The 12,292-nt window shown below is 31.8% G+C and overlaps 2 protein-coding genes across 5 annotated transcripts in view; one reads left to right on the forward strand and one right to left on the reverse strand.

Moving 5' to 3' along the window:
- The first annotated feature begins 133 nt into the window (after positions 1 to 133).
- Positions 134 to 5,531, forward strand: LOC106051996 (B9 domain-containing protein 2-like). Its single transcript, XM_013207233.2, has 4 exons — positions 134 to 267; positions 1,468 to 1,555; positions 1,887 to 2,012; positions 2,904 to 5,531. Exons 2-4 carry the CDS (start codon positions 1,468 to 1,470, stop codon positions 3,215 to 3,217), a joined length of 528 nt encoding a protein of 175 aa, XP_013062687.1. The 5' UTR covers positions 134 to 267; the 3' UTR covers positions 3,218 to 5,531.
- Positions 5,499 to 12,292, reverse strand: part of LOC106051997 (protein arginine methyltransferase NDUFAF7, mitochondrial-like) — a 32,140-nt gene continuing 25,346 nt past the window's right edge. For 2 of the 4 annotated variants that reach the window (XM_056022436.1, XM_056022435.1), the window contains 9 exons: positions 10,430 to 10,734; positions 10,040 to 10,120; positions 9,403 to 9,510; positions 8,730 to 9,014; positions 7,849 to 7,959; positions 7,309 to 7,458; positions 6,661 to 6,766; positions 6,435 to 6,502; positions 5,499 to 5,711 (listed from right to left, as the gene is read on the reverse strand). In XM_056022436.1, coding sequence (XP_055878411.1) covers positions 5,529 to 5,711; positions 6,435 to 6,502; positions 6,661 to 6,766; positions 7,309 to 7,458; positions 7,849 to 7,959; positions 8,730 to 9,014; positions 9,403 to 9,510; positions 10,040 to 10,120; positions 10,430 to 10,714 — 1,377 coding nt within the window. In that variant the 5' untranslated portion in view covers positions 10,715 to 10,734 and the 3' untranslated portion in view covers positions 5,499 to 5,528. Of the gene's footprint in view, positions 5,712 to 6,434; positions 6,503 to 6,660; positions 6,767 to 7,308; positions 7,459 to 7,848; positions 7,960 to 8,729; positions 9,015 to 9,402; positions 9,511 to 10,039; positions 10,121 to 10,429; positions 10,748 to 12,103; positions 12,250 to 12,292 lie in introns of those variants that run through there. The other 2 variants (XM_056022437.1, XM_056022438.1) reach the window with 2 other exon arrangements.

A 12,292-nucleotide genomic window follows, 5' to 3' on the forward strand; every position in this document is an offset into this window, starting at 1 on the left:
TACTTATTTGTTTTCGAAGCTTATTTCCACGAAACTAAGGTTAAATATCGATACGTTTGAATAATGAATTCATTTTAAAATACATTTCTTAATTAACCAGAGTAAATTACTGAAATATTTATTAGTTAAATCTTAGATTTCACAGTTAAATAAATATTTATTTTGTGCGAAACTGAGATTAAAAATACACACATAGTGAAGGTTTGATTACAATATGGCGGCTTGTTGACAATATTTTGAAGCGACAAACGTTAATTATCATTAACAGTATGTTAAAATAAGAGAAAATATAGGTCTAAATAGTGTATCATTATTATTTTAATTAGTTAAAACCTAACTGTATTATACGTTGTAATAATGTATTATGTCTACGTTTTGCATACTTTTTTTATTAGAAAAGTTTACCATCATTCAAGTTTTGACACGCTGTAGTCCGCTGTACTAGTGTAGTGACAGTAGTGTTACTGTTGACAGTGTTAAGTGTTGTGTTGCTGCCCTTAATTTATTAAACATAATTACCCTCCTCCTTAAAATTAATACTCCATATAGATCTATTTATACATATTTTAAAATGTAATAATAAGTCAAAGTGTAATCTAGCTAGATATATATAGAGATTCATCTCTACTTACTTTATAATTTATGATCATCCACATCAAACTCCATTCAATTCTCTCTTTGGACTCTCTTGCAAAAGTTGTTTTTTTTTAAATGCCATTGAAAAATTTAGATTTAGTTTAAAAAAAAACTTTTTGCACTTGCACTTACATAGTGATAGTAATAAGCAAAATTATGCAACATCTACCCAAACATGTTCACTTAAAAATCATCCCAGAGTTCTGATTGGTGAAGGTGTAATAGATCTTGATCTAACGGTTATTTATAAAGATAGACTTCTACATTTTATATGTTCAGTTTTTACAATTATCCATGAACTCATCTTCACTGGCACAACTTCAAAGTATAGTTTTAAGCCACATAGGCACTGGTGCTATGAATTATAAATATTGGAACAATAAAGCAATATATAATATATAGTCTAATTCTAAACAATTTAACAATATACATCATGTACAAAAATACAACAAAACAAAACAATGTACACAAGTACATTTATTTTTATATGTTTTTCCCATATTTCTATATACATATATGTTTTTTTTTTATTGAAATCAGAATTTTAGAATTAGAAATGTCATTATTGTATTTAATAACGTTATCATTAGAGCTAAAGTCATTACTAACAATAAAATTTTAATCAAAATTTTGCAAGATTTTTTCAACAACTAGAAAAATGACCAAAACCTTATCAATAAATTATCTGAATTGGCGAAATATTTAGCTGACTGGATGTGTGGCCTTTTAAAGTTTACTTTTTACAAAAATAACTTGCAAAATTTAGTTTATTAAATCATTCTACTTACATTGTTTTATTGAAGTATATATATTTTAATTTTATTTCTTCAGATGGCAGAAGTACATGTTATTGGTCAAATTATTGGTGCTTCTGGATTTCCTGATCACAGTTTGTTTTGTAAATGGGGAATTCATTTAGGTTAATATTGTTTCCTTTAGTAATCTCTGTGTTTAGTGTCAGCAGTTTTATATTGCTATACATTTATGGTTGAAATAATTAACACTTTTCCCCTAATGACATCTGGTACTAGTAGTAAAGTATGTTTAATAACACAAGTGATTGTATCTATTATAATTAATACAAATAATTGTAGTTTTAGTTTCCTTGATTTTTTTTTCTTGAATAGTTCCTGAATGTACTTGTTTTGCTGCACGATTCTTTGTTTAAATCTTGTTAGTATAATAATGTTGATGTAATGTATATAATTTGTGATCCATTTTGTAAAATAATTTACATATTTTATTTCCAGGTGGGGGCTGGAAAATCCTCAGTGGTCTAAGAGAAGGTCAAACACAAGTGGACATTCCACAGAGTCATGAAGCTGCATACTTTGCTCATCCAATAGATCTTCATTTGGCTACCAAGGGCATTCAAGGTTTTACTTTCCTTATGTCTTTCTTTCTCAATATGTTACATGGAGATTTTCTTATCCTATTTTAAAGGAAAATTTTAGCATGCTTTTAGCAAGAGATTAAAAAAAAAAAATTAAACAAATCATTTATTTCTTCTGCATTTTTCAGATATATTCTTTCTCAAATATTTATATTTTAAAACTAAGTTGAGCATACAAGATTTACCTACATTAATTCTAAAGTTCACTTCACCTGTCCATACATGATCTGTTGAGCATCTCTCTCCATTCCTGTCTTTTACCAGGATTAGAGTCACTTTCAATGATAGATATGTCCATTCTTCCCACCATTTCTATTGTCTGCCTGTCCATTCTTCCCACCATTTCTATTGTCTGCCTGTCCATTCTTCCCACCATTTCTATTGTCTGCCTGTCCTTCTTTCCTTTGGTACGCCTGCTTTGCACTGCATAAAGGTATTTCCAAGCTCTGTCTATCTTATAATAAAGCCTTACAGTCTTAGCTTGTGTTTTATGAAAATGGTTAGAAGGTCAACATGGGGCATGATCACCATTGTGAAATGGTGTTGGATTTCCTTATTTTGATTTGGTCTTTGTAGGTTCTCAAGTTTTAATTTCACTTTAACTGTCTACTTAACACCAAACATCAGTTTGGAAGGTTCAAGTTGCAAAAAAAAAACTGTTACCTAATATACAAGGAAGTGAGAGTTAGGTGTTGTGTTTCTATATTGGAATCCTGAAAACATGACAAAACTGTTTGAATTCTAAAAGCTTATCCATAATAAAGCGATGTTCTGTTGAATATAATTGCACACATTTAAAGTTAAAAGTAAATAGAAATAGAACTGCATGATAGCTTTACAATTAATACACCATTTCTTTCTTTTTTTTTTTAAGGTTGGCCTAGGATGCATTTTCAAGTCTGGCACCAAGATGCCTTTGGGAGAAATGAGCTGTATGGCTATGGGTTTGTGCACCTTCCCACATCACCAGGAACACATGAAATTGACTGTCCGACTTGGAGGCCAGTTGGCACTTTTATGGAAAGTGTCACACAATTTTTTTTAGGCGGAGGACCTCACCTTAAAAACCCAGACCTAATTTATAGTGGTGCTGACCGATACAGGCTTCAGACAATAGCCATGGGGAAAGTTCATTTACGAATAGGGATAATTCTGAGAAATTTTGATAAATTTGGTATTGAATGTTAATTGTATATTTAAAATGTTACTGTAATATGTGATGAATTTCAAAATTATACAAAGTAATATATGGTCAATTTCTATGTCTATAATTTATAACATGTCAAGTTCATTAACTGTAACCTATCTCCTCAAATGTACATATTTCATAGTTTCATCATTTTTTTATTAAAAAAAAAACAACTTTATTTTTTAAGTAACAATCAAAAGTCTTCTCCAAAATATTATGATCATGAACACATTTTTAACATTTATTTTTATAATTCATCCGTCACTTCAGTCAATGAAGGTCATCATCATCAAACTCCATTTGAGTGAGGGCTTGAGAGGCTCAAATCCTCTCTTACAAAAGCCCTGGACAGAAACCCTGCTGTCTTGCGTAGTGCGTATATGTCACCATACAGGTCGAGAATTTTAGGTTTCCCAGACTGTCAATGAAGGTGTATACTTCACCAATGCCGTCCACACAAACAGAATGTAGTTCGTATCTTATTGAAATTCCTCCTGGCTATTCTCTACACGTTTGAAGTTCGTAACTTGCCATTACTCATTTAAAGATTATACACCAAAAGTTTTAGTTTATTTTTAGCAATATAATTCTAAGTTCCCATTGTGCTGAACCCTAATTTATAAATCGTGTTAAATTTGTTTTTTGTATCACCAAATTTCTTTGAAATAGGTGATTTGCTTAACATGTCATTGTTATTCTATCATTTTTAGGGTCTAGTAAGGCCAATGCAGAAAATTTACTAATTTAGGCTAAGTATTTATTGTTGGTACACTCATTATATATCCCAGGATTCAATAGGTTTAATTACAAGTAAAATAATCAATTGTTTCAGCTAGACGTTATTATGGTTTTTTTTTGTATCTTTCCATCAAGTTCCATAGCATGTTCAGACGTTCTGTGCATTTTAACATGTATGGCTAGGAGTTGTGAAAAAAGGTTTCTATACGCTTTTATGCTCTTAACATAAACATATCAAGATAGGAAGGAGGGGAAAAGCTCCTCCCCTCTCCTTATGTATATACACACACACACACACATGTATATATCTTAAAGCACTTCCGACTTGAAAAGAATAAATTTCAAAAGCTCTGCTTTTTGTGTTTCTGTTTTTTTTTAGCTTCAATGACAATTAGAAGAGACAAAATTTGCAGGTTGCAACAGGGCTTGCACAGGCATGGGAAATACTGCACTCATCCTTTATTCAGAATTGAAGATGTTGCCATTATTATTATTTGTCTAAATGATGTAATAAAATAATATCAATTGGTGTGCATCAACTACAGTTTACAAAAACTGCATTACAAATGTATGCACATATTTATAGGAGTTATTTAAAGCAAGATTTAATAAGTATTTAAGCAATTGAATGAATATGAATGTACTACCGTTACCAATATACTGGTTGTCCATTTATCTGCCTACTTGTAAAAAATCCTTAAGTTCAAGCTAGCACTATATTATGATAGGCCTTGATCTTGTAGTCATTGATGGATGCCTGACTTCAACAGATTACTCTGGAGGTGTCTTGGTTTCTTGTACGGGTGTATTAGATGCGTTTAAACTACTACAGAACAACGCCTACACGTGTAACAAGGTTTGAGAATTAAGTCCAGACCTTTACATACTTGAATGAAGTTTAATACTGAAAAAGGGCAACCATAGAATCTCTATCCTTAATATGAAGTGAAGTCCTAACAGCAACTGACAAATAATAACATTAATAGACAATAACCCATTAAACTGTGCCGTCATTAGTTCATTGTTCCTAATATTGGCATGTAATGGTTTCCTAGAGTTTTGTTAATCCAAATGTACATTTAGTTCTTTATATTAACAATTGCTTCTTGTATTCCTCTCAAAGTTACACTTAGTTCTTTATATTAACAATTACTACTAATGAAAAGCATTTGTCATAATCCTCAAGCTAAAAATATCAAAACCTGCCTTCGACTTACAATGCCAATCAGTTTTTGTGAAAACAAACTCCCTTATTTATTTTTTTTTAACAATCTATTGTTTTAAACATTTAAACATAATTATTAAAAATGTCAAAATATTTTGTTTCTCCTTGAGACTTATTATTAGATCCTTTAGAGTTTTGATAGAGATTGCTCTTTGATAATGTTACAGCCTTTGCCAACAACTGTCCACTGCATGTAGTCTTCCAAGAAGGTATAGTTTTCTTCATTTTTTGCCTCCATGTTATTGCTAATGTATAGGAATCAAAACACCAAGTGTAGATAGCACATAAACAACAATTACAATGAAATAACGCATGTGTTTTTAAAAAATAAACTTAAGATTTTATTATCATCTCTTTGTTCCTTCTGGTATATTCAGACTCACAAATCCTGCAGGTATATAGTTCTGTTTCTCTTTGTGCATGATGGCCATAAATTTAAAGCGCTCCCCCATCTGGTCAGGTGATGTGAGCATCTTGTAACCAGAAATGAGACTGGACCAGTGTTCTTGGTGACATGTTTGTAACAGAGCCTGAAGAGACAAAAACAGATGGAACGATTCAACAACAGTTAATAGCAAAGATAATTTCTTTACCACTGTAACATATCCATTGTAGAGCTTGCTGAGACCAAAGATATTTAGGAATTCAGTAATTATTAATTAGCATAAAAGAAAAATATAGAAGAAAAAAAAAAGTCTAAACATGTAATCAATGGGGAATGGCAAAGTTTGCTAATAATTTATTCCGCATGACTTAGGAGAAAGAAAATTGTACATTTGGCTGTGTCATTGTCTAGAAACTGAGTATGAGTGAAATCATTGTTGAAACAGAAGCAGACTGTGTTAATGGCTGGGTCTCCTTTAAATATTCAGGATAAGGCTTTTAACAATTCTCACTGCAATATAAAATACTAAAAGTTGCCACCAAGAAACTATACAAATGACAAGTAGAATAACATAGTCATTAAACTGGAATTCCATTGGGTCAGAGGTCATGAATTTTTTAACTTTTTTTTTGTATAGTCTGGGGATTGTTAACACTTTACCATTGTTGCTAAATGAAAAATGGACTATACTCCTATAAACAGTACATGAATGTTTTGCAGGAAGTTTAACTTTGAAGAATATTCTGGTACACCAATAGGGAAACTAATGACAAAATGATCCAGTCCCATAGGATGATTTTATTTTTTTGACATTCTCTTTTTCTGTGACCCACTTAAGTAATCACAGATTTTAGCAACTAACACTTACCTGTAATCTGTAGCCTATACCCATGTTGTTTAAGTATCTCTCTTGTGTAATAGGACCAAACACATCAACTAGATAGGAATACACAGATCAATGCTTTTCATCATTTTAAAATGTTTTCTCAATGTTGCTGCTTTTTTGATTCACAATATATCTATAAATACTTGAATATCAAAAACATTACTCTGATAGAAGCTGATCAGTCAAAATGAAAATGTTGATATTTTACCTTCATCGCCAGTAAACTTCTTTAGATATGCAAAGTCAACATCTGCGGTGAGGTCAGCGGTGCCTGGCTCTTCCAAAGGATCATGAAGTTTGTGGCTCTTGAAAGCCTGACAATAAATATATGATCAACTTATTCAACCAAAAATGCAAACAGTCAGCACACAAGCTCCAACCTTTGGGATTTCTGGCCAGCACCATAACCAACAACTCCAACTAGCCAGTTATCCACTTCAGTACAAATAAAAACTGGGATCTTTAATTTCAGGAACTTTGGGCGCCTCTGAGTCCATCCAGCTCTACAGGGTACCTTACATTAGTTGGGTAAAAGTAAAGGCGGTGGGTTGTTGTGCTGGCCACATGACACCCTCGTTAACTGTAGGCCACTGAAAAAGATGAACTTAACAACATCTGCTATATAGACCACAAGGTCTGAAAGGGGAACTTGTTTTTTTTTTTTTACAGATAACAAAACAAATCTTGATGGCCTGAGATCAATTGTTTAATTGATTCAACAGGTTTTTGAACTTAAAATGTATAAGTTGTAGAAAAAGAAACATTCTGAGATAAAGTTATCTGTAGGTGATTTGTATCAATAGTACTTATTAATAATATTAAGGACAAGATTTAATAAAACCAAAATTCTTTTTACCCTAAACGTGCCACCTTTTTCTCCAGTGTGACCATAGTCTGCCAAAATTGCAAATCCTTTGTGCTTCTTTATCCTGCTACAAATCTCTTGGACTATAAGCCCAGCACTGGGACACACTTCTAGATTGGTTCTTTCATCGCTGGCAGCACCCTGAAATATTTAGAAAACTGAGGTCAACAATAATACAAATCTACAAAGCTCATAATTATTATTATTTATATTTAATGTCACAAAAGACATCTGATATTTTTTTTTTAATGTTGAATATCCTTTGATTATATCAATATTTAATATCTGATAAAATAACATCAAAACATGTTTTAATGTTTTAATCAACCATGAAATTAAGAAAAACTGACCATAATTGTATTATTTTGTAACATTTTTTTTGTGTGTTGTTAGATTTGTTACTTATTGACATTATTTAAAAGCAAATTAAAATAGCTTTAAAAATTGTAATTTTCAAACTTAAGCATTATTTTTTTTTAAAGAAAATTATCACAATTTTGATTACATTTATAATATTAAACATGGAACCACCTGTAAATAAGCAATGCTAGCTGGGGTTCTAGTTGGTGCAATAACAAATCTGAGTGTGCCTTTGAGTGGGTCAACATCTATCATGACTTCTCGCCATCCCTTTTCTGTTTTCTGCAGAAAGAAATAAGAAATAATAAAGTAGCTACCAACAAACTTAGAAATGGTGAGCGATGAGTGATTTTAGCAAGTTCCAATCCTAGTAAGTCTGAGATTTAAAGGCAACATTAAATCTAACTAGACAGGATGAGGAATGCATCTTTTTGTGTACTGGTGAAAATACTGGCATTTTTAGTTTTTGGCTTATGCAATTGTAATCTATAAGGCAGATGATATTCATGTCATCTGTTTCTGTGGCCCATGGTTAGTGAGGGTGTCATTGGCCAGCACAATGACCAACCGCCTTTACTTTTCCCCAACTAATGTCAGGCACCCATTAGAACTGGACGGACTCAGAGGTGCCCTAGAGATCCCCAAATTAATAATCCTAGTTTTCACCAGCATTTCAACCCGGGAAACCTTAGTTTGGGAGCCAAGCGCTTTACCAGTCAGCCACCCCACTTCCTTTCACTATGTTAGCCACATATGATGTATGTCGATCATTGGCTTCAATAGAAGTGAAATGAACTTCACCCCTCGATCTGGCTTTACTTCTTTTCAAAGTTCTTTAAGTTCTATCGATTATCTAACATCAGTTGGGGAGGATAAAGTTGGTTGTTCATATACTAGTCTTACAAACTCTTGGCTTTTGAAATAGTTAAAGTTTACTTTAGTTACCCTATAAACTTCTTTGTCATGAAGGATTTTTTTTTAAAGTTACTTCTAAACTCTTGTAGAGTTTTAAATAGTCAGATTTTTAAGTAAACTATAAAAAAAATTCTTACATGAAACTTATGTATGGGTAAAGCATCCAAAAACTCATGGGCAATGAAACAGCTTAGATTCTTAGGGACATTAGCAAGTTCTTTGTACCACGACACCTCCGGACCATATTTGGAGGTCAATTTGAGATAACAAGTCCCAGATTGGTCTGCACCATCTCTGATGGCTGCAACTTCTTCTGTACTTTTACCAGTCAATTTAGCCCCTTGCATGATACTGAGGGTTGGGCTGACCTCCACAAGATGAAGACTCACTTTGTCACTGATATTAGGGAATTGGGCAAATACCTATCAATCAAAAACATATATTGTTAACAGTGCATGATAAAGGAATAATCTTTTAACAAGTAAATAAATACAAGTTTAAGAAAAAAAAAGCTTTGTGAGGTTGTCTGCTTAATCTTGGCTATATCACTATGATAATAATAAATAGATCAAGAAATAAAGAAATAAAACAAAATGGGGTAAAAATTATAAATTGACAGAGAAAATGGCAAAGATTAAAAAAAACAAAAAACATTTTGATAAAGTCTTTTGCTTTTCTATTAAGTGATTTAAACAAAATAAATTCACCATAGAACTCATTAAAATAAAAACTTAAAAGCCATTTATTTTTTTGCAGAATATTTAAAAACCTATAAATACAATCTTTTAATTAAAACTGATAAAAACTTACCCGAAGCATATCATCAGCCAATGTTCCTCTGCCTGGTCCGAGTTCAACAATTTGTATTTTATCTGTATAGTGATTCATCCATTCATTCACGACCCATACTCCAATCATCTGAAAATATAAAAATGCTCAACATTAAAATTTAGTTTAGTAAGTATTATGGGATGTGTGGTCAAGAGGCTAAGCATGCATGGACTTGGCTACCTATTAAGGGAGCTAGAGGTTCGACACCCGACTTTATCAGAGTTGTGTTTACTGAGAGCCTAATGGCAGCATTGAAAACCTTCTCCCAGAAAACCCCTACCCCAACTGGTCCATAAATGACATTGGACCATAGCGCTCCGAACATGCTATAAGCATGAAAGCTTGACAATATAAAAACTATTTGAAAAAATAGTATGGAAAAGGACTCCCTGCAAGAATAAAATCCAATGCCCCTTCATTGAACATTTCACAGATTTTAGCATGTGAGTCAGTGTATATTCAAAGGCACATAAAATTAAGTAACATAATGTTATGAACAAGATTTTCTATATATTGAAATAATATAACAATAAGTTTCAATGAATAACAACATATATATCCAAAGGCTAAAAACTAAATTTTTGTTTCACAGAGTTGTATCAATTATGATACTTACCTCTCCAAACATTTGGCTGATCTCAGGGGAGGTAATAAAGTCTCCAGCAGTTCCAAACACATCCCTGTTCATATAATAACCCTTTATAAAAACAAACATAAACCTATAATAGCAAAACAACTCAAACAAGACACACATTTTACTAATTGTATCATCTTAAAATAGTTTGTATTGTAACAGAGTACAAGGAATATTTAATAGTGAATAACAAACTTACATCTGATCATTTAAAACTGATATGTACAAGCCATGTTAAATTTGCCATCTCAGAAGTCCGAATATGATTTTTTTTTTTTCAATGAAATAATATTTTGATATCAACCCTAATAAAATATTTCTCTTTCTACATTAATCCATGTCAGAATATAAATTCATGATTACTCCACTTACAGACTGAGGATTCGTCAGAACTTCTTTCATGTAGTCAGCCACAGTAAGTGGCCCATTCATTTGTATTCTCTGCTTTAAATGTTTCAACAGTAAATTCTCTGAGCTAGTCACAGTGCTGTACATTTTGTGTAAAGACTGATTCACTGCACATGACGGCCAAGTGGAACTTAGCATAAGAGACGGTTTAGCTATAGATGTTGAGACATGCTTTGACACGTTCAATATTCCAAAGACTGTTTTACAAGCTAGTAATACAGGTCCACCTTGTACTTGCTTCAGCAGCATTTTGAATTGGCTTGAATAAACTGAAATTATTAACTTTAAAAATAATAAAGCACATTAATGACAGAATGTCATTGTGAAGAAAGATTTTTTTTTTAAATTAGATCTCTCTCTATATATATTATATAATTCTGAAATAACTCAAATACATGATAGCTGCCAATAAATGAACGATAGATTGGGAATAGGTCAGAGAATAGATCTAGTAAAATTATTATTACTAAAGACTGAAAGAGTAGAAAAAAAAGTCATTGTTTGTTTTATGTTTTGGATGTTATCATTAACATTTGAAGATATTTGAAGATAATTACTTCCAATCAAGGCTATTCCTAGCGCAAATATGCAGGAGGATCATGATGATTAAGATTTATAAGATAATACATAATTTAAAATGTAATTATGATCTAGGTTATTTTAGATCTAAATCTATAATTATAATTTAAACTAGGGTAATCCTGTTGATCAGAGATCCGGACTCACAAAATGCCAACAATTAGCCAAAAATAACTAATCTAAAAGTATAATATAGATGTATATAGACATAGATCTAGACCAAGTATAGGTCTATTTACTCTATAAATATGGCTATAATAAGAATTAAAGTATTTCTTTAAAATGTGGGAAGCGTGGTCAAGAGGCTAAGTGCACTTGAACTTAGCTTGGCTTGGCTACCTATGAAGGGGGCTCGAGATTCGACACCCAACTTGGGAGAGTTGTGTTTACTGAGCGCCTAAATTGCCCTAAAGTGGCTAAAGGCAGCACGGAAAACCCTTCTCCTAGATACCACCTCCCTCCCACTAGTCCACAACTGAGATTGGACCAAAGCCAAAGTGCTCTGACTAGTCTGACTACTCTTACTCTGAGAATGCTATAACTACTAATACTAAAACTAGTCTATAGTAGACAGTAACTTTAAACTTTTAGTAACTATTTTAGTAAACATAATAATAAAAAAAAAATAAAAATAATTAAAATCTAAATTCTAAATAGTGACAGTCCAGTAGTCTCTCTTCTGTCTCTTAGATTCTATCTAGAATGACTGGAATCTAATCAGACTCAGACTAATCTAAGTCTAGTTAGACTTAGGGACTTAGTTAGTGACCAGTCTAGTCAGACTCTAGTCAAACTAGTCTAAATAGTAAATTCTAAATGATGATAATCATAATAATGTAATGAAATGATTATAGATCTAATTATCATTATTATAATAATCTAGTCAATCTAGATCTAGAATAGTTACTACTTTTATTATTTTAACTTTAGTTTAGCCGTTTAGCAGCTAACCAGCTGCCTTTTTTTTTATTGTAATGATTTATTTAGATTCTAGATCTAGAAAAAAATAATCTAGATCTATATATTTTATTTCTAAATCTAGTCTACATTCTAACGAACCTAGAATAAGATTCAGATCTAGACTAGGAATCTAGATTTAGATTCTATATCTAGATCTAGAGACTAGACAGGTTAGTTAGATATCATTTTATTCTTCCCAAGGACGACAATCATGTTTTCGTTGGCATGATCTAGTAACTAGTTATACTTTTACATGAAGCCAGCTATTGTGATTAAAGTAAGTTTAAT

This window comes from Biomphalaria glabrata, chromosome 3 (assembly GCF_947242115.1).
Source record: "Biomphalaria glabrata chromosome 3, xgBioGlab47.1, whole genome shotgun sequence".
Lineage (NCBI taxonomy): Eukaryota > Metazoa > Mollusca > Gastropoda > Planorbidae > Biomphalaria > Biomphalaria glabrata.